This window comes from Falco biarmicus, chromosome 9, assembly GCF_023638135.1.
Source record: "Falco biarmicus isolate bFalBia1 chromosome 9, bFalBia1.pri, whole genome shotgun sequence".
Classification (NCBI taxonomy): domain Eukaryota; kingdom Metazoa; phylum Chordata; class Aves; order Falconiformes; family Falconidae; genus Falco; species Falco biarmicus.
The window spans coordinates 28,448,325-28,471,939 of record NC_079296.1 but is presented as its reverse complement, the minus strand read 5'-3'; the positions used below and the strand labels follow the sequence as shown (position 1 = coordinate 28,471,939).

General features: G+C 33.5%; 1 protein-coding gene across 3 annotated transcripts in view; it reads right to left on the bottom strand.

The window, feature by feature from the left end:
• The window catches only part of ADGRA1 (adhesion G protein-coupled receptor A1), a 277,331-nt gene that overhangs the window by 114,840 nt on the left and 138,876 nt on the right, over window positions 1-23,615 (bottom strand). For 2 of the 3 annotated variants that reach the window (XM_056352198.1, XM_056352200.1), the window contains 4 exons: window positions 21,217-21,415; window positions 19,754-19,903; window positions 16,543-16,704; window positions 11,757-11,972 (listed from right to left, as the gene is read on the bottom strand). In XM_056352198.1, the coding sequence (XP_056208173.1) occupies window positions 11,757-11,972; window positions 16,543-16,704; window positions 19,754-19,903; window positions 21,217-21,415 (727 nt within the window). Of the gene's footprint in view, window positions 1-11,756; window positions 11,973-16,542; window positions 16,705-19,753; window positions 19,904-21,216; window positions 21,416-23,615 lie in introns of those variants that run through there. The other variant, XM_056352201.1, reaches the window with a different exon arrangement.

Below are 23,615 nucleotides of genomic sequence, written 5' to 3'. Positions count from 1 at the left end.
GAATACACACATAACCCTATTCAATGTGGAAGTTAAGAATGTACACATTTAAATGAACAGTACCACTTAAATAGTATATTTGGTGTTCTGTGGCATTTCTGTAGATGTCTGCTATCATAAGTGCAGTGATAAAGGCTGAAGAAACAGAACATAGCTGTAAATAACTTCAGTTCAATGAGTCTGATAATTCTATGCAACTGATAGACTATAGTAAAAGTTTCAGATCTGTTAAGACACTTTACACAGTACCGATCAATAAACTTATGAAATACAGGAGGCTTTCAGTAATATAATGTCACAGAAACTTGATTTTTTTTTTGGTAAGTGTCAAGTCCTAAGCTTACTCTTTTTCTTTTAGAGTAGCAGCATATGCTGGTCAGTGAAGCGTACACTACACAGCTGTTACATCTACTGTATGACCTGTACATATTGAATTAGCCATTGTGTTTTTCAATTCTGGTTCATCAGACTGTTGGTCTGTGGGGCTTTAATCTAAACTTAGCAAAAGAATACAATTCAGTGTTATCTTGTCTATCCATAATTCATAGCCTCCGGCCTGTTTTGATCTGAAACAACTGGCCAACTCTCTTTTTCTTTCTTTCTTCTTTTAAACAGTAATGCAGGAAGTATGAAAAATTTCAGTACAAAGATTATGACAGAAAATCTCCAGGACTGCAGTTTGGTAGCGTATGAATATGTATTTGCACACACAGAGAAATTATGTTAATAGATGTGGGCTTCTTAACAATCATCATCACACCTGTTCTCAGGTTTTTACATTTGCATTCATGGTATATTAAGAGAACTATTTCTGTATTTAAGAACAAATGTAATATAATTTAGAGAAACAAAGCCAAGTGTCATACTGCAAGGCCTGCTCCATTAAGTTATCTCAAAACTTCAGATCTCTTTTCCTAAAGAAGAAACCAATTTCCTCTTTTAACAATCTTCTGCATATGGTCTGTTGTTGAGGAAATCCATAAGGTGTGCAAAGGCAGATATGAAAGAAATGTACCACTGCATTCCCTTTCTCTATATATTTTTCTCCTGAAGTATGTAACCTATTAGACTTCTACTAGAGGCAGGAAACAAGGCTAAACTGAGATTTGGACTGACCCTTCACAGTGCTGCTTACACCTCTAAATTCAACATTTTTCACTAACATTTGAATGAACATTAGATTCAAGTTTCTTACTGAAGTACCAAATCTTTCTAGCTATCGCAAGTACAATTATAACTCCTAATTAGTGTTTTTTTTAAATTACTATTTAGTCACTCTTTTATACCAATACAAGAAAGTGGTACAAGGCCTGGATGAAGAGTCATTTAAAACTGTTTTTCTCAAGTTCATTAAGGAAATCTAATTGTCTGTATTTCATCATGAAGTTCTCTCAGAAACAAATCAAAGCTGCCTGTGAGTGTTATTCCCTAAAAAGATTGTGACGCGTATTTACTTCACTTAGAATGACTGTGTGTAAAGTCAAACAACGAATACCTATTTAGAATTCCTTTCTCTGTAAAAGAAAGCGTAAGTGCTTCATTAAAAAAAACCTGGCCTTAAAACCAGCAGGTTCCTTCATTGATGATTTGGAAACCCAATTAACACCTCCAAGTTCCTTCACTGACAGTTTGGGAATACAATAACAGTAATTTAGAATAATTAATTAAATTTTATGTAGAACTATGGAATTTTGAAGATGTGATGTTTATAATTCACAGTTGGGAAGTTATGTTATAATTGCATCTGTACTTTTCAGGTCTGTATGTATTATGTTCAGTAACAGTTCAACTAATTTACCACCTTTCCTGGATAGATTTAATATATATTATGCAAACTATACATAAATCAATAATGCAGGAAGAGTTCCCAGTATGAAGATGAACCAGCATATCAACATTCATTTGATTAAAAATCCACTTCTCATTGAGATGAGTTCAAGAAATACTATGGACATATTTGTGAGATGCCCACTGGGACAGCAGTCATGCAACCTTACATCCTATTTAAAAAAAAAAATGTAACACATGACATTCAGTTTAAAGTGGCAGACAAGAATGAAGTATTACAGTCTCAGTCAACTCTCCTAATAACAAGTCATAAAATTGTGTTTGTTTTTAAATAAATAAACAATTCTCTCTTTCTCCCTCATCACCAAATCTCTCCTTCCAACAACCTCCCACAGTATGTCTTAACAGAACAGAGAGTGATCTTAGGAGGACTGTACTAAGTTAAATGATTTTCCCCCTTTCTTTCCTTTTCTGTTTTCTACTTCATTTTCCCTCTGTACTTTTTTTTTTTTAGGAGACATTCTCAAAGTTTAGAAAATAGATCAAACTCTAATAGCTTATAGGCACCAAAACCACATATTACATGCCCATGTGTGCACTGCTCCTTCTGGAATAACTGTTCCTAACCCCATAAACACAGAAGCCAGGACACCAGTCCTCAAGGTCATGAAACTTGATTAAAAATTCCACAATAAAACTATTTATATATATGCAGGGTTATGTTTGTATGTGCTTATAGATGTGCAGAAATTTACCATTCTTTTCATACAGTCAAGAATGCCAGAACTTTACCTTGATTTTTAAAAACATAATACAAAATTTCTCCCATCATTATTTCATCTGTGTGTTTTTAGTGACTATCACTATATTACATCAACAACTACTGAAATAAAATTTTTTACTTCACAGAATTTTTTAGATTGATGAGTCAGAATACACTAAGTACTTCTGGATTCACCATGATACAGAACATCTCTCAAGTTCTTCAAAGTGATAAAAGTCAATGAAATGCAGAAATACTAAGTCCTTTACCTCCCTTAAAAAAAAACACAACAAACAACCCACAAAACCAACAAAAAACCAAACACATAAACCCCAAAACAAACAAACAAAAAAACAAAACAAAAAAACCAAAAAACAACAAAAACTGACAGACTTCTACTAGCATCCCTATGTATTTTTGGAAATAACAAAAAAAAAAATCAGGGGTGAGCTCCTTTTCCAGCTAAGGCCATCAAAAATGGAGAAACAGCACTGTGCCCAAATAAATTATTTCCTCATAAACAGCAAACAACAAGGCAATAGTGGCAGTAATGTAACATAAATGTTAACTCAAATTTCATTTCCACTGTCATGGAGACAGTTCGGAAGCATACTAGTCTTTATGAATCAACTCCTCGATATAGTAGTCTCTTCATAAATCACTTCAAAAGAGGCATTCTACCTAATTGCATCCTTAGGTCTACACTGTGCTTAAAATACAGAGGTAACATACCCACTTCCTGGACTAACAACTTACATTCCATTGCTGACTTCCACTGCATACACAGTAATGACTATCTATCTATCTATACATATATATAGCCTCTGGAAAACTCCCACAACATAAAAATTATAGTGTCCTAACTACCACATAGAAAATCACACAGATTAATTCCTCTACATCCACAAAACCAAAAACTGCTCAAAAAAATCTTTGATATGTGACCTCATAGACTGCTGCATTTTCCCCGAGCAAATCAGATCCTTAAGGGGAGCTACAGCCACCACTGTCACTTTTGTAAGGAAAAAGACTGTACTTTTCACTGAGCACCTTTACGCCCTGTGCAGCATTTGAATCCTCCAAAAGGAACCTCCTCACTTCTGTGCTATTAGCCATTTCCCCCTGATTATCATATACAGCTGGGGACTGGAAAATCAGGAAACATTTAGAGTTTCTAGGAGAACACACACTCAGAAAAAAAAAATAAATCTGGCCATATCACCTGCTAGTCATCAAAGCAATTTGTTTTAGTGAACTCTTTGTCATCATCAAACTATTTGTGGTCCAACAAGCCAACAGGAATCAAACCAAGCCAGAAAAAAAGAAGAAAAACTTCTAAACACTTTTACAGTTATTAGTATTATCCATCTAGAAGCTGGAAATGTTTTCTGTAACAGCAAAATTAGGTAACAATCAATTAGCTAAGCAATCACATAGTGAAAAAGGTTTTGAGAAACAAAATGTAATTATTTATTGGATGCTGAAGTATGTTCTATTACATGACATCAGTCTTCCTCAGTGAAAATAAAACGGACATTAGAAAGAAGAATCTAAAAAAGAGTAGTTGAAAACATTCAACTTTCATGCAGTTCTATAAAAAATGTAAAAAGTTGATTAGTATGGTAAGAAAATTATAGTTGGAGTGTAATTCCTCAAATGTCAATGCAGAATTGGGAGTTTCACTAGTACTCACTATTCTACTTGTTCATTATTATCTTTGTACCATTATATTAACTTAAAATACGTTTTAACAACTGATGTACTGTGTTATTAACTGTTACAGTATCAATGTGCTTCTGTTAAGAGATTTATCTTAATTAGCGTACAAACTATTATTCAGCAGCAGAATGAAGGAGTCTGATAGTTTATAACAAGGAAACTAATCTTACAATGCCCTTTGGGAAATTCCAAAGAGAACTTTGCTGTAACAAGAGCAATAGTGCAGAAAATCAGAAGAAAACAGTTCTTTATCCAACCATTATGGATGAGAGTATGACAGCGTATCTCTCAGATATGTATTGACAGCATACATAAAATCAATATGATTCATGTCTGCCCAGGAACAGAAGCTTGTTTCACAAGAAAGAAAATGTGAGTTGAAATAACAGAATTTTATATAAAATACAAATTGGTAATTTTTTACAGTCCTTTTGTCCTTGTATTTACTCTCTTCAAGCTACTCAGATTTCTTTTCACTTCTCCATACATGCAAGTCTAAACTGTACAAAGCATTAAAGGAGAACCAGTTAAATAACTTTAAATTTAAACAATACATGTCTCTGAAACATCAATACCTTAAGCAATGAAGTTCAGAAAACACTTGCAGGTGACTGATGTTATTTGCAGAATAAGTTTTTTATTTGCTAAAAGAAAAGTGGCAAAGGGCATGATAAAATAAGAAGGGATATGAGCTTGTAATTACACATTTTAAAGTTTGTTCTAAGCACCTATGAAACAGGAATAAGTGATAAATTTTTCCTACTCTCAAAAACATAATGTATACTAATTTTTACATATTTAAACATGTTTACCAAATATAAGAATTGTAGAAACCCTTCTGTATACCTAACAATGAACATTTTTCACACATGCATGAATAGTATTTTGTCATTGTTTCATTATCTCAACGTGTAGGAAGATCCGCAAGAGCAGGATAGCCATCCACATAATAAAAGACCATGGATGCATGTGCAGAGAAAAGAAGGTATATTGAACATAGAATACCAAACTACAAACTACAAAGATGTCATAGTAGGCAAAATATACAAAGACATCGCCTGAGAAGGAACAGTAGTAAGAGTTATAAATATACAAATGTGTGATTTCAGCATTCTGGAAGAACAGAGGGGCAGTTTGTCTTCTCTGGTTTTGATTTGTAAATTAAACCCATCTAATCAACTGAATGACAGACATTTCAGCTTCTTCCATATCTGGTACTCAGTGTACAATCTAAACACACCTACAAGCAAATTAATGTCCGCACAAAACCTACTAGTTTATATATTGTATTGCTGTAATTCAAAATAAGTGGAAATTCTTCCCAGATCCTTTCTTAGTACTAAATGCTTTTACTTAGTTTACATTTTATTTTAAAACAAGGACTCATTGGCTGTAATAAAAGAGATATGAACAGCTACTTTTCTATACCTGATAGGTATTATGTCTAAGAATGAAGAAGATTATAAAAAGTTTCTTTTTAAATGTAAAACATATAATGAATGTGATTATTCAGAATATGAATAAATAGATACTATACGTCTGGATAGATTCTAAATCACAATACAAACTACTATAGTATAACATTTAAAACAATATTTTAAAGATAAAAAATATAGAATAAATATAAAGGGACAGAGCAGGTAAAATACAATAAACTTGAAAATCCCTATACCAGTACCAACAACCTATCCATGGAGAAAGAAGAAACAGACCTAGAATGGTTATTGTTAAATCAATACACAAAACTTACACCCAAGAAAAATTTCCCATAAGTTCCCAGAGTAAATTCTTAAATTAACATCAATATCTAATACAAGAAGAGCAAAATGCTTTGTCTGCTAAGACACACAAAGAAAAGAATAAGGGAAAGAGAAAAATGGATAAAAATGATTCCCTAAGGAAAAGGAACAGGGCAAATTCTGATGTATAACAGGAAATGCCTTGATCTGGATATTTAATCATGATATATTTTACAATACTTCAAGGAAAAAATATTTTAAAACCAAAATAAGCTATGATACTATGTATTCCAGCATTGAGCCCTGTAGTCTTACTGTCATATGCCATACATATAAAACTGAGAAACCAACTTTCATTTGGTGGTGCCCTGCTTCACTTGACAATGTTTTCTTTATTGTATGTTTATTGCAGTTGTAAAAACTACAGATTCAGAAAAAAGAAAAGGATAACGTTATACTAATCTGTATGATATAGACATAATTAAGTTCATCATATTTGATGAGGAAAGTGCTGTTAATACTCTCTAAGAAGGTATGTGCATTGGGAAATTAGAGGAAATCATGATGGAATTTATGATGCCAACATAATTCATGCTACAGTTGTGATGCCTATCAACTTACTAGTTATTACACTCTAGATAAAAAAACAAAAAACAAAAAACAAAATTACCCTAATGATATACTGTGGCACACTGTAGTATAGCAGTATTTTGTTGGGTACATTGGCTGGTATTTTGTTAATATGGTATATGTGGTTATGGAACATTTAAGTGTGAATCTTCTCAACAGGAGACTGAAAAACTGTTCTGCAATTTTTTAATGTAGAAGTGAATGATAGAATATCTGGACTGGCGAACATCTAGTCTGATAGACTGGACCAGAAAAATTAACCAAAAGTGGCCATCTTCTGTGCAAGCTGGGGGAAGTATTTTCATTTTGTATTACATTTTAATTGCATTCACAAACTTTATAAATTACTTTGAATCCTAAATTTCCTTAACTGATCTTCCTGCCTTGAAAAATTCTCTACACATGCATCTTGAACACAGAAAAGTATATCTTAAAAGGATAAGCAACTCAACAGAAGCAGTAACAACAAGCACATGTTTAAATGAAAATACTTTCCATAACCAGGTTCACAGGTGATTAGAATATACATAACCATTACAAATTACCAGTGCAAGAGGAAGATTCCTGGTAAAGAAAATGTATGATCTAAGGAGCTAGAATAGAAGTTTTTAAATGCTGTTGTTGCTTTTGTTTCACCAAAAGAGAACAAGGTATTGCTCAAATTATAGTCAAAACTAATTGTTTTTGCAGAAGTACTGTAGGAAACCATTCTGGAACCTATAGCTCAGTGACTGTACATCTTACACTCTGGCTTTGACACTTCCAGTATAAATTGTAATTATTATGTATATAAGAATTAGTTTTTGCATTAATGAGAAAATTATTGAACACTACTAAGCAGCTTCCACATGCACATAATTAATTATCTATAGAGATCCCAAACATTTCACATATAGTCAACTCACACATAGTGGATTGTAGGAAAGGCAGTTTCATTATAAAACCTATTTTCTGCACCTTCAGACTCTCCCCTTCACAATTCCTTTGGGTTTTTAACTTGGTACTTTATCCTATACCAAATGCCTTGTCACTTGTTGGTGGAAATCTTTGCATCAAGTTCTTTTCTGCATTCCTGTTAACATTTACATATAAATTTGCTATTATTTATACATTATTTGTATTTTCTGACATTCAAAATTTATTTTATGCAAGAAAAAACCTTTCCTTACATACTGATTGTATATTTTCCAGTAAATATCTGAGACAAGAATATTTCTAAAATTTTATAATGTCTCAAAGTGGTATAAGCAAGTAATCATAGGATTTTGTGAAAGCACTTTAAACTTTGTTTTGTAGTTAGCATGTCTGCTACCAATCATAGTACCAATATAACTTTTAACATTTTATCACACAGACATCACTTATAATACAACCTGACAAATCAAAAGGTCAATCTGGCTCAGAGTATACAAGAAATAAATTGAATTGAAAAGTTATATGGAATGCACGGAGAATATTATGAGGAACTAAAATTTCCGAAGTCAGGGATTACATGTGAAAATACATATTATTGAAATTTTGACACTTAACTTGCTAATTCATTTGTGTGTCAGAAGAACAATTAAAGTGAGGAAAAGAAATTTTATTTGACAAGTGTTTTTAATGAAGCCAAAACTGTAAATTATGTTATTAAAATATGTTCCTTAAAGTCCAAGCATGAATATTGACTCTACAGCCCCCTATAAACTACATATTTGATTATGATAGTATGGAAGCTTTAAAAATTCCTTTTATGTTGAAGTAAGTTTAGTAAGTTAGAAGAATGGTTAACTGGATAGCTGATTATCTTTGCACACTGGAGATAGTTTACAGATTCAGGCTGGAACAGAGATTATGTTCAAAGCATGCTTCAGGTCTGATATCAAATGGGAACCAGACACTGGATTAATACTGAACAGCACTAGAATTTCATAAGCTATTCTCACACTGTCTAACTTCAAACGTTACAGCAGCCTTGTTGGTGTGTCATTACTGTGATACTCTTAGACTACATCCAGGTCATGGGATAGTATTGTGCCTTGGGAGCATTCCTGTGACAGGATCTGTCTGGAGTCCCAGGCTGGGAAGATGCCCTTAAGCCTAAGCAAAGATGAAAACCACCACTGTGTCAAAATACAAGCCACCATATGAAAAACTAAGAAGATATAGCTGAGCAATCATTTTTTACACCCAGTAGAGTCCAGTCAGATAGGAAAATCTCCCTACTAACAGCAGAAATGGGATCTAAGAGAAGGCATCTTGGTCTAAATCATACCAGAGGAAACCTTTGATCTGCAATAGTGATAAATTATTCTTTTCAACCTTTCTGATTGGTTACTGGCAACAGAGTCAGAATTAGATGTAAAGATAAAAAATTATGTATCAAAATGCAAGAATATTTTCCTTTAGATTACCTGGAAACACTGCAAGTTAGTCTATAAAAGACTTACCATATACTTCAACCATAAGTGGATACAGGTATATTTTAAGAGTTACCTCCTGAACTTCTCTAAATGCCTTTTAAATTATTTAATTGTCAAAGTTGATTTCAAAGTTTATTCTTTTTAACTCTTTGGTTGTTTTTTTTTTTTTAATTTTCTATTTAAATTTTTAATATTTTTTCCCCTTTGGGGGGCTCTCTATTCCATAATAATCAGATCAGGTTAAATTATGTACACCAGATCATTGACTAAATTTGTATCAACTTCCTACCATTGCCAGGAAATATCACTATGGATAAACTACAAAAGCTTTGATTGTATTATTAAGATACTGTGTGATGATCTATTTCAGTCTTCTCCCACAAATTGCTTCATGAGTCACTTTTTAAATTTATTAGTGCAATTAGTTAGCAACAGACAGATGGCATAAACAATTGTTTATGCTTAGTGAGCAGATGATTTACAATATTACACATTTGAAGAGAGCTACACTTTTAAGCACAAAAATATATAAATATTCTCTTTTAATAAGCTTTTTAAGGTCAGCTGTTCACATTTTTATTAGAAGTAAATTAAACTTGTAATTACCATTTTTAACTTAGTGACTTCCATTAGATTTTTTCTTTATGATTAATCCTATGCTAAACAGGGGAAGACTCTACCAATAAACTCAGCATCTAAGATGAAGTTCTGAAGTCAGACATAATATTAATTTAGATTATGGTGACTAAACATTGGTAACTAAAACAAGCAGCTCCCACCTCCATCACAAATTCTTTATTTTCCTGAACTTTGCATAGCACAATCAAGTAGGTTTACTGTTTGCCTCCATTGAGCAAATACAGAAATAATTTTGCTAGTGGTGGATGATAAAGAATTCCACTTTCTGTTATCTGCTACAATTCTACAGATCATTCGACAAAACCATAAAGAAATGCAACTAATTCCAGAATAAATTAAAGGAGTGCCTACCTAAAAGTTTGAGAACAATGTATGAAAACATCTTGCTTTTCAGGATTAAGTTAATGTATTCGGTCTGTTCCTTCACACATCATATTTAAAACCTGAGTATACCTTAGTGTTAAAACCTAAAGCCATGAAACTAACATATGGCTGAATCTGTAATCTCCTGTATTGTGCTGTTGTAATATTTACAAATTCATGTACAGGCAATAACTAGTGATCCACATAATAAAGTTAATTCTACCAGAACATGTATCACATACTTCAAAATTGCTTTGCATGGTAATAAGTTTACCTTCTTTCTCCTAGCTTCTTTGTGTAGTCAATAGTTTCCCTTCTGTATGTTGTATAAAGTCAGCTAGGTTCAAAATATATTAGGAAAGATTTTAATGATAACTTTATATTGTGACATTCTGTCAACATTTTAGAAAGGTGCTTCAAATATTCTAACTTACTCTACTTGTTTAACATATACATGCTGATAGGAGAAATTTGCATTTATGGTAGAATTCTTTATAACAGGAGAGAGACACCAGTGCTTGACCATCAAGCTTTTAAGACATTCATTTACTAGAAATGTTGGTACTCAGTTTCTGAAGGAGTACAAAATATACATGTAGAGCTGATAAAGAAACCTTTCCAGTTCTTGTAATCCCATGTATATTTCTATATTGACAAAACTATCCTGTAACACTGCAGGGTTGCTTCTTGCAGAAATCTTGTATCTTTTAGATCTCTGACATTTGGTTTTCATCTTATGGATGTCAAACTCTTATCTTTTCAGAGACAACTTTCTCTTTCCTATAGATAGACATGTTAACACTGTCCACAGAAGAAATTAACTCCATTGCAGGAAACAAATGTAACCTATTCTTCCATTATTAGGACGTCTCCTTTTTACCAGAAGATCCTGAGAGCACAAACTACCATAACACTGACTGCATAGTCCATACAGAAGATTAAAATGTACCGCAGAGAAAACAACTACAATCAAAATACTTTCTAATTCAATAAACTAGTAATATTGTCCAGAAAAGTATGATTTTGTCATAGTAAGTATTTCAAGAAATAAGCCCATTAAACAGATTCAGCTGAAGGATAACAACAATTCAGCTCTATAATACTTAAATTTAATAACATGCTCAGCCAAATGCAAAATTCCATTTCCTGCTAGATCAAAATTTAATTGTTCCACTTCATTATTTGATAATAACACTGCATTCTATTAAAAGGCTTATTTATTACGGTTTTATCTTCAATTACTATTCAAAAATGCCAGTGTAACACTCCCTCTGTATAAAGTTTTAGAAGATAAGAGAATGTAATATTATTTAGTGGAAGTAAAAGTAACTTCCCTAAAAAATACCATTTTTGCTATGTAAAATCCCCTGATAACACCTCACTAAAACAAATATTTCCAAATTACTTTAAAGAGATTGCTGACATATAGAAAAGTTTGCAGAACTGGACCCAGAGACAGAAAGATGACATTTACTCACTTTCACTTACATCCTACATTCCTGCATTCTGCCTGATCACATTAATGGAACATCCATTAGAACAACAAAATATGCTACACCCAACACACCAGTTTAAGGCCACTTACATATTGAAAGTATTAACCAGTTTACTAGCAACACATAAAATATACATTTTCCAAATCAGTATTCTGCTTAAAGTTACTACTGAAAACATGATGAAACAGTTGTTATATTCACAACCGTACTGACTTACTCTGGTAGAAGAATTCACCAAAGAACCATTCAGATTGCCAGTGTTGCACTTGAAATTCAAATATTGATCAGGATGGTAACTTGTGTCCCAGCTTCCCAAATCATGCACCACTGACTTGTCAGAATTTGCAGGTATTTTCTGGAAGGCAGTGCAAGTCATTCCTGTGAAACTATATGGCTTGATCATAAAGGCCTCCAGAGCAATATTAAGAGATACCTGGGAAAGCATTGAAAAGCAGATATATTGCTAACTCATTAAGCATAATTGCATTATTATATGTGCATTGTGTATTTACTATATATACTTTATAAAGGATTGTGCATGCACAAACTTCCATACATACTTGCGTAAGAAAGAAAACAGAACTTATTAAAGAAACTGATATAGAATTCTACAACAGCATACAGAGTTTGCTTAATCTTCTTTAGGAATATCTCAGTTTCTATCAGCTACATCAGTTATTATTATATCCGTTTTGCAATCGTGTCATTATTAGCTTCAATGGAATCAATCCTGATTTAAAGCATTATAGTTATAAAGTGATCTAGCAACAACAGTCATAGGAATTATTAACAAAATTAACAAGTAGGTGCTTTGTACCTCAGAAATGAAACAGAAAGCTTCTTAGCTAATCGGTGAATGGATGGATTGTTTTTTTATAGATCTGGTTCCATTAGAATACTGAACATGACTATATTCTTCAATATAACACCATGTTATAGGTCTTCGGCCTACCCTTTAGTGAGGTGATGTGTCTAGATGGGGATTATAGCACGGTGCAGATATATACATCTCTATCCTTAAACTAGAATATTCATTTCAGCACAGTCCTGTGCATGAGGTAAATAGCTCCTGTCATAATCAGGTTGACTAGCTTAGACTGGTACCACACTGACTGAACTATATGGTTTTTGATTCTATGCATAGCTTAGTGATCTGTGAGTGTATGCTTTTTGCACGTTGATGGCAGTGCAAAGATACCAGAGTCAAGCCACAAACTAGCAGATTTATCAAAAGAATAAATGTACAAATGTGGCAGTTTATATTACTGTACTTGGTTTCTGTTATGCAAGCTAGCAATAAAGAAGTACCTTAAATCCACTTGATAAAAATTGGTGTGAATCCTTCAGAATTTAGGACAACTTGCTGACAAGAAATGACTTCACTGAAGATCACCACATTAATTCATTATAATAAATGAATCTAAATAAAATGTTTTGCATTAAAAAAAGAACAGTAGGATAGAGGGTAGCCTAACTGTGTAAAAGTTATGGTACCAGAAAAAAATAAATCTTAGAATGAGACACAGTGCATGACTTGCTGGCCTTCTTTTGAAATTATGAAACAGTTTTTAAATGCACCTTCTTCTGTCACTGATGATTCTGCATACGTCCAAAATGAAAATACTGAAGTCTCATTAAGCAGTTTATTTTATTTTTTTGTCAAAATTAGACAAAATCCAGAAGCTTTCAGTATATCTTTTTGTATTTTTTATATATAAGTAATATATGTATGTATATATTACTTTTAGAGTAGAAGTAGCTTAAAGATTCTTTTTAGTTGTTTCAAGATTCGTAAACCGTCTCTTGTTCAGATTAAATTTCCACCTCTTCTGTCCTTGCTTGAAGGTGATTCTTTTTCTACACTTGAATAAAAATGCCAAAGACTGTTAAGAATCAAACAATTTTTGTCTCTAAAAATCCAGTGGCTCTTTACTGAAAAATCCTAAAACCTGAAACTAGGTTTACCTGGATAAAGTTTTGTACCATTGGTAGGTAGATAGCCTTTCAAGGAGTTAAAAAATTTACTACTTGAAGAATACTGTTATCAATATCACAGGAATCAAGCTACATGACTCAGTTAAAAGTCCTGCGTGGTAACAGTCTTTCTTTAATCTTGAGAAAAAACATTTAATTATTCATTGCTTCATGTTTCCTGCTGTAGAATGGGCATAACACTAGTTCCCTGTTATGCATTTGTGAGGTGATAGTGAATGTTTGCTAGATAACATTGTAATGAGGTTTGAAATGATTTCACAACAGTGAGCCCTACTTTTTAAATTTTGAGTATTAAATTCTTTAGATGCTTGGAGTTTTCCACTCCCAGAATATACCTGTAAAGGCCTGGCAGTGTTCAAACAGTGTGAACATGCATTCTCAGCATATAGAAATGGATAAAATGCAAGGTAAAAGTAGGATTATTATTATGTACGATTGTAAAATGAGCCACAAAGCTACAAAATGGATACAGATGAACTCAGAACAAAATTATCCATGGAAACAAGCCACAGTCAGGTACATGTTATGAAAAGCCACAAGCTATTCTTGTCTCTAAGCAGTCCAGACACAGAAAATGGTAATTTGGTGACCATTTCCTAAACCTCAGATAAAGGCACCACTCAGCAGAAGAACCCAAGGGGATTGTTACCTGGGTAAGCTGAGATCAGTGCCAAAGGCTGCAGAGACCTAGACCACAAACAAAAAGCCACCTTGCAATTAGCCTAAAATATTCTCCCAGTTTCATTGGCTGGAGAATGAAATGAAAACTCTTCAGGGGCGGGTTCTAAAACTAGTGCACACGCCTGAGACAGGACATTTGAGATGGTTTATCATGAGTGGGAAGTCATCTTTCTCAAACTGCACAACTGACATGTACACAGAAATTAAATAAAGGCAGGAGCGAAGCAGCGCCTCAGAACAGTACTGAAGGGAAGTTAGTTCCGGGTGCTGAGGTGTACAGATCCACCCCAGGAGCTCCCATTTGCCCAGGGCACTCCCCCCCTCTCTGGCTGGGCCCAGGGCCTCTGAGGGGGCTCCTGTTCCCTCCCCTCTGGGCCAGTGTCAAGCTGAGGCTCCTCCATATAGTAATGATATAGTATGATATAGTAATGAAACATTAACTATATCATATTTTTAATACATATATATATATGAAATATGTATATAATACATATATATATATATATGAAATTATATAGTATTTTAAAGTTGTTGCTGGTCATTCTTCCTGCAGTGTGTTTTGTATGCCATTTGACCGCAAGGGTGGCTTAAGAAGATGTAAACAAAGGTATCCATCCTGGTGTTTTTCTGACCTTGAAATTTAGTCATTCCAGAACCTCATGGAACTGGAAAAACATATTTGTCATCCAAAAACAATGTAGGAATAACAGTCATGGCTCCCAAGTAGCTTTTCAGGGCACAGGCAACACAGTCATCCATATGTTACATGACTGGCACAGTTTATAGACATTCCTTTTTTTCAGGAATTGTACTATAAGCTAGCAACTACCTAAGCTTTGGGGGTTTTATTTGCTGTTGTTTAAAACAGACAAAGCAGATGCAGTTTCTGTGAGACAGTTTTCTGGCTGCTATCCAGAAGAAACAGAAGTGTTTGGTATTGCATGAGATGATACCAGAAAAACTCCACAGCTTTATTTAGAAACTGCATTCAACAGTAAACTAATTCCTGTACAGAAAACTGTAAGAAGCAAAAAGACAAAGCATGGTAAAAAGGTTAGCAATACAGATCTACATCTGAGTACACAAAATCATTGTTTACAGTAATGTCAACAGCTTCATGAAGCAGTGACAAGAAGCAAGAGAGAAAAAAAAAACAACAAAAAAGACCTTTGGCACTTGACATTTAAAAGAAATTTAAGTGTAAAGCAACAGAGCCCTCATAGGTATCACATTGCAAAACACTTCTAAAAGGTACATTATTTTCTCCATGTATTTAATACAAATAAACACTTTTAGCAATTTGATTCTTTCACATAAATGGGAATTAAATAAAAAACTTCCTTTAGAAAAAAGTCTAGTGTATTTTTGCCTATTTTTTGAAGGTCTGCTTATACAGTGAAGGAACTAAGGCCACTATATTATTTAGCTCAGCCTATAATTCTTTTTTTTCTTTTTTTTTTTACTTCTATACCTTATTGCTGTATTGAAGCTAACACTGAACTCACTTTTAAATAGTGTGTTCATGTAAATGTGGTGGACAGCTGAGAATATAAAGGTTGTTTAAAGTCTATCAATCAAACCAACCCAAGGAGCAGTAATGCTTTAAAACAGTTAAAACTGTAAGTTTCAAGCTTCTGATTTAGATGCATTTCTGCTATTTAGACACTGAAACTGGCAAAAAAGATGGTTTCTCAGTACCCAGATGACAACCCTCAGTATCTAAGTGACAAATTCATGTAGGTAGAGGCCAAGGAATAAGAACAATTATTTCATACTACTACAGTTTACTTCTAAAAACCTAAACCTAACCACAAATTAGTAATCTTTATGAAAAGATACATATTTTTTGATCATTTTTCTAAATGCTTTAAAACAAGTATTGTCTAGAAGGGTCTCTGAAAGGCATATCAAAATCCTCAGGCAACAAGGGAGCATGTTGTCTTTTCTCTTATTAAAAATTTCACTCAAACAATTTAGACCTTCCAAAATAAACATATATACTATAGTGGCAGGAGCAATAGAAACTGAGTGAACAGTAACACCACAAGATAGTCTTGTGAACAGTCTATTGTAAGAATAAATGCAATGAGTCAAAGTCAAGAAAAACTACTTTTCATATACCATCAGTGATAGTAAAAATATATTTTTGTCTTCCAAACAAGAAGAAGGAAAAAAACCCCAAACACAGAATCCAAGCATATCTATGTAAATTGGCTATGCTTACACAATCTTGCTTCTCTATATAGTATTTTTTTGTAAAAGTTGTGAAGAAAAATGACATTTTAAAAGTAAATTCTGACAAAAAGCTTTGTAATCTTATGAAATACCTTTGATATAACTTGAATATTGCTGGTCAGCATTTGGCTTGCAATATGTTCCACACATCGTACAATCCTAGTGCAGGCTTTGTCTTCCTTTTGAGCCATCCACAACACATGATCATCAACCAACATTATATTGCTGGCAATTTCAATAAGAGCATCTCCAATCTGGAAAAGAAATAAAAAACCAAAAAATGTATTGTCTGCGAAACTCACAAAACCAGGAAGAGAGCATACAAGAGTATAAGTGAAAGCAGGCACTTTATTTCTCTTGGTAACCATCATTCAAAGACAGTTTTGATTTTATTAAGAAAATTAAATTGAAAGAAAGACAAAGACCAAGAAAAGTGCAACTCACTTAAAGGAAAAGTTTTTTTATTATAATTTTATAGCTTGTCTTCTAGATACACCACAAAAATGGAATCTCTCATTGGGCAATAAATTGAACGCCAAAACTATCACCCTCTTTCTTAAACTAATTAAAATTTTCCATGGATTCCTAAAGAACTGTTTCAAGTTTCATCACAGGACCTTGGGTGTGTGGGGTGTTTGTGTGTGTGTGAAAGATGGAAAATATATTTGAAAGACATTTTTGTTACACACATAGTGGGGTAAATTCGAGATATAACTCAGGTGCTGATACAAACCAACATCATCTCATTGGCTATACAGAAAGTGTGGGCTTATAGCTTTGGATGTTTCAATTCACTCTTGTGGCTAACCCAAAGTGATAAAAATCTTTGTTTTGCCAGATAACATTTTGCAGATTTTTGTATGACAGTGAGTTTCAAATTTTTATTAGCATATTACATTTAGAAATAATAAACACCATTGTATATTTTTTAGTGATTATTTCAAATTGAAATTAAAATATTTACTTTTTAAAAAGTTAAAACCTAATTGGACTGATATTTCAAAATTATAGCATTACCACATTACCATTATTTTTGAAGGCGAAACATGCCAGAGATATACAAGGTTGTCACAAAGAAATCTGAATAAAAAGGTGTATAGAACCACAAAAAATGATTGAGAGAAATACAGCTAAAGAAAAGTTCAAGAGGCTAAGATGTCAAACTAATAGAAATAGAAAAATAAGGCAAATACACAGACAATTCAGTGGGAAGGAAAAAAGAAATTCAGCAATGATGAAAAAGGTTTAAGGAATGACTAAGTTAGTGCTGCATTTTCAATAAGAATACATAAATTTCACATGCATGCAACAACACAGAAATAATGAGAATATATGTGAAATTTTATGTGACTTTCTGAAATATTTGATCTATTTTTGAGAACATAATTACTAGATAATTCTTGATGGCTTTTGACAACGTGACAGAGTTATTGACACAATGAATAATAATAAAACACATTAAAAGACTGGAGTGATTTATGAGAAACGATTAAAGTATACACCAGTCAGCTTAGCAGTAACTTACTGAGGGCAGAACAATAGTCTATAAATATACAAAAGAAGAGAAATAAGAAAAAGAAATTTTTTTAAATGTAATTAAATGCATTAATGAAGAGTAAAGGCATGGCATTAAAAACTACAAAAATCTGGGCTAATACGTGTACATCTTTCTGGTAAAAATTTGTAGTATATTGCAAATATGTCCCAAATGCAGCTGTTGAAGCTCTCTTGTTTGAGAGGTGAATCATCAGATAGGAAAAAGTACCACTAACTTGTATAAAAATAAATAATACTGTGCTAACTGGGAGAGGCACTCCCAAGAGAGGATGTACAGAAAGCATACTAGTTTAGCTAAAATGTTTTTTAAATTATTTTGATAAATCACAAAAAAACTCTGTGAATGTATTTTCATTAATTTTCAGTGGTTTTCTACAACTGTAGTTTCAGCTGCTGGTCAATTCCAGATTAATATACCTTTGTTCCTATGTTGCCTTGTATTAAATAAAGTTCAACCTATTTCTAATTGCATGAGTGCAGCCTCATGTGTGAAACTACTGACACTTTAACTTCACACGTATTGTTGTACCTTATGAGTGAAAGTTAAGAAATGGCTGTTAGTAAAGAGCTCAATGAATGAGGAACTTGAGAGAGGAAAAAGTGTCAAGTTAAAAATGGAAGGAAACAGAAACAAATTAGGAGAAATGTTCTAAATTATGAAAAGAATAGGGGGTTACAAAGTAAAAGCTGTAGGGATAAGTGGTGGAGGATGGAGATGTTTTGATACCAAAAATCAGAAACTGAAATGTATTTGCAAGGTGGAAGAAATAAATTAAAACGTTAGAGATGGTGCTCAGTTTTAATGGATAATGCATTGGAGGCTAGAAGAATAAAGAGGAGGCTTTGTGGTAAATTCAGCTGTTTCTTCTGGATGGTAAATTTTTGTTTTGTCAGAAAGCAGGAAGATCTTATCAGGACTTCAAGCCAAAATACAGTTATAGCTTTGAAACCTGATTATTGGAGAGCACTTAATAATACACTTTAGGTCTGGCATAGAATGATGAAATTAAAGTTGGAGGCTTTCTCAAATTGGCACTAAAATGTTAACTGTTGCAATCCCCAGAGCCAGAAAGGAATGAACATTGCCAAACCAAAAGAAAACAAATGTTTTAACTATAGCTATCATGTGCACAAAAATTATAGGTTATAAAAAGTTTATGCATGCAGTTACCCTGAAAATTAACAGTAAAAACTCTGATGAACATTGCTGTTGTCTGTATAAACCTATTTTTCCCATAGGGTTTGCATAACTCTATGATTAGATTTCCCTGTAAAAATGCCATACATTATGCTAAAAGTTTCTGTAAAAAGTTGCACTTAAAGACACATTATCTTCTCTTCACATGAAGTAATACATGCTCTCCAAACTCAGGGAAAACCTCCTGATGAAATGGAGAAAACAGAAGAAGCATGTGTAACTCTGGTGGCCAGATGGAGAGGCACCTTGAGTTTATTTGAAGATTTTAGACATAGTAGAAATTAAAAAGAAAATTAAAGAAGTGGCTTATTGAAAACCAGTTTTGATTCCTAAGCAGCAATGCCTTTGTCAATACGATGAGTCAGCTTAGTTTTCCTTTTTGGCATAAAGAAACATATCACAGTCTGTGCAGAACGTTTACAATGAGAGTACCAGCCATCACTTTTTGAAGCTACTCTTCACTGTGTGTCTGCACACATGAACAACAGAGACGTATGTGAAGACTTCACTTCTAAGTGATACTTTTCAGCATAGAGAAGATATCTTACATTTTCAACTTCATCCACGAAGACAATTAACTTTTCCATTATATAAGCCAAATATATTACATCCATTTTATCCGCAAAGTGGGAAGCACCTCTTGTGTAGGCTATCAGCTGGCGGGAAAATTCAAGAACGGTTGTCAAATTGATGTGCATCTGAAAATACATCAGAATTGTTAGGTGTAATAAATCAGCTAGCTTCATTCTGTTTTAAAAATTGGAGATTACATCCATTTGTATAATGTTTGCTGTAATGTCACACAGATTTATATGCATCACAAGTACCACGGACATAAATTTCAAGGGTATATGAATGCATCTTCAGTATTAGGTCCTAGATTTCATTGCTGTTATCTAAAAACATCATCACAACAGGCCAACAAATTTTGAGGACTTTTGTCTACCTTTTCTAGACTGTAACTAACCTGCCTCATAAAACATTGTACCTTAAAATAAAGGCTACTAACCTTGTCTTCCCTGTGTCTTTAGACCATCACGACAACAGTATCAGTGAGGGTTCTTATATACAGTGGTGCATGGTGGGAGAAAAAGGGACAATGGCAGAAAGTTGAAAGAAGTTCAGACTAGTTATGAAGAAAATCTTTTCTGCCATGAGGATAGTCAGCCATTTGTACAGGTTACCCCCAGAGGTTATGCAGCCTCCATCCTCACAGGTTTTAAAGAACTGAGTGATTGAAGCCCTGAGAAACCTGGCCTAACCTAATTGCTTACAGGAGAATGGACTGGATTCTAGAAACCTTCCTAATTATTTTTTTATCCTATAATTGCGCTGGCTGTCTTAACATAGTAATTATTCTTATTTAAATATGAACACTTCTGAAAACAAAATTCCTGTGGTGTTATCTAGCACTACGGACTGGGAAGAAATTACCAAGGAAACTGAAAGTTATAATAGTTAGTATGGAAGTTACAGGTCGGTACCATCCTCCATGCTGTTCCCTGTAAAGCTCTTTCTCATTAATTTCTATCTATTTACTTTTTATCTCATTCTCTCATTTACTTATCCATAAGAATCCACTGCATTTTTGGAAGACATCAAAAAGACATCCAAAAGTAGGCTTTATTTCTGTAGGTCTTTTAAATATATTCTGGACAATGGCAATGAGGAAAGGCACTTCAGCTGACAAAACTCTGATACAGGACTTACAACTTTCTGATAAAAATGCATGAGGGGAAGATAAAGAAGGAACCGAAGTGAAGCACTGATGACCCTCCCAGCATTACTAATGGTCATCTAGGCTCCAGGCACAAAAAAAAAAAAAGAAGCAATAAATATTGTGTCTTGTTCCTACTACTATTTCAATTACCAACCACACACATTTTTGTTACAGTAAAACATTCTGTTAAAACTCCAGCTATCCCAAACTTGTGGCTGAAGAGACATTGCTTGTGAGCTATTCAATAAAATCAGTACTAGAGAAAGCAAGCCCTGGATTTCATAACGTTACCTGACTAAAAGCATGAAGAACTTGAGTTACTTCTTGTGAATAAGGACATTCAGAATAGTTTTCTTCATCCCAATGTCCAGTTCGATTACATTTACGCCATGCCTTAGACTCTTCTGCGCCATTGTGAAAGGCAATGGAGTTAAATGAATACTGGAGACAGGGATGGTAAGCAGTTATCCCAGCCAAAGTTTTGGGCCATCTAGGAACAACATGATAGTATAAAATTACAACATGAAACTTCTTATTTGAAGGCAACTTACAATATAGCAACAATATACAGAATATATGAGAAAAAAGGCTATTTTAAATTTTACCTCATTATATTGTATAATAAATTACTTTGTTTCCTTGGAATATGTCAAAATTATACAGGTTCATATGGCTGGGCACACATTAATTCTGCATTAATTCCAGAAAGGTATTTGGTGTTGAGGAAAAAAATGGATGGCATTTTCCCTACTTTCATCTTTGCAGACTGCACAAAGCAGAGCAGTTAAGTCCATAAAGCAAAAAACCCCAAAACCTTGTTACTAAATGCTGTAAAAGGTAAATGCTCAAAATGTCCCTGACAATCTTTGCATTTTGATCCACCATTACAAAGCTTTCTTCACCACAAGGCCCCAAAAAGCAAAAATCCCTGAATGTATCAGAAACCAATAAACAACACTTCAGCAGAGTTTACATCTCATGGAGGAGGAAAGAACTAGGCCTCAAAAAATAACTATTTAGGTATATATGACTTATGTAGTGTGATTCCAAAACAGTCTTTGAAAACACACTGCAAATCAAGAGCAGCCAGAATTATTCTATTTAGCTCATGAGTCTATTACACAATACTCTTTTTCTGTATATCTGCTGCATTCTCTAGAACAGCATAACTGGGATCTATTTCTTTTGATACCAAATCCATTGTCATTTCCTGACTAGTATGGACATAGCAGGATCAGGTAATTGGGAGAAATCAAAGAAAACCAGAAGCGTATCATCAGCAACTCAGCATGTCTGGAAAGGATGTGGCTTTTTAACTGCACTGATGTAATGACTGAACCCAATCAATCACAAAAATATTCTGCCTGCCCGTGAAGCCACACCTTGACAATTAACCTTTGCTCAAACACACTTATTAACCCCACTTAGTTACACAGGGGATGTCCATCTGGGCATTGTTACATAACATGTGGACAGGTTTTGGGCTATGTAAGTTTTTCTCATTTCAAACAAAGGAAAGTTCAGAAGAAAAATACTTTTATATGTCATAGCTAATTGTCACTGGAATAAATCCATTTTGTGATGTAAAAACAGTTGACGCGAAATGAACCATGAAAGGAGCTTCACAAAAAATCAAAATATGTACAGTAGTATATTCTCCTTTTGCCTCTATGCTGAAATATTATTTTTAGTGAAACATTTTCACTAATGCATTTGGCCCAGGCTGAGTAGCAACTTACCTCAAAAGTAAAACTAAAGAGATAATTCTGAAACTAGAATTAGCAGAGGTAGCAGAATCTGGCCTTTATGAATAGGAATGATAGGACATAACAACATTACCATTTGCATTTCAGAATTATCTTAGAAGCCGGAAAATCAAAAATGAGCAAAATATGGCCATCATAGAGAAAAACTCAGTACAGAAGGCCATTTCATTTTGACTCACATTCACAGTGCCTAATTCTTACTGCAGTTGTGCAATTATAAATGCCACCTAGGCTGGTCAACTGAAATAACCACAGTTCCCTGACAGTTGATGCTTTTTTCCTCTTTTTGCCCAATAAAAGCACTGTTCTTTCTAGCTTTGCTTTTGTGGTTTAACTCTTTGTACTTGCATACTCAATACGTTACCAAAACTTCAAAGACTTTTTAAGAAAAGTTACTGGTGTGATAGCTGAATCTCTGAGGATAAATCCTTGGAACAATTTCAAGTGCTAATGCTGAGTTTGTACCTGATAAATTCTCTATAATTTTAAACCCATTCCCTCAAATTCCAGAAGAACTTATGGACTCAGCATCTTTTTGATATACATTTTAAAAATAAATTTATATGGATTTCCAGAAAGATGATCAATAGGGAGGGAAACGTGCTCTCCTGTTCTTTTGATTTACACAAAATGACAAAAATTCCCCTGGTGTTAGGTTGTGCAGTCTGCAGAATTCATATATACTTATTTATGAAGAAAAGGATGTCATTTTATGGCAAGAACATGAACTTCATAAAGTTGTCATCTAAAAGATTCAGTATGTGTTATCTGATAAGAAGTATATATATTTTAAAAGAACTAATTAAAATACATTTACGTATGTCCACTATGAGAAAACACAATGGCAGTTTTTGTGATGACAAAAAAAATCTACAGCTGAGATTGTTAAAGTTCTCTGATGGATTTTAATCCATATGTATGGTT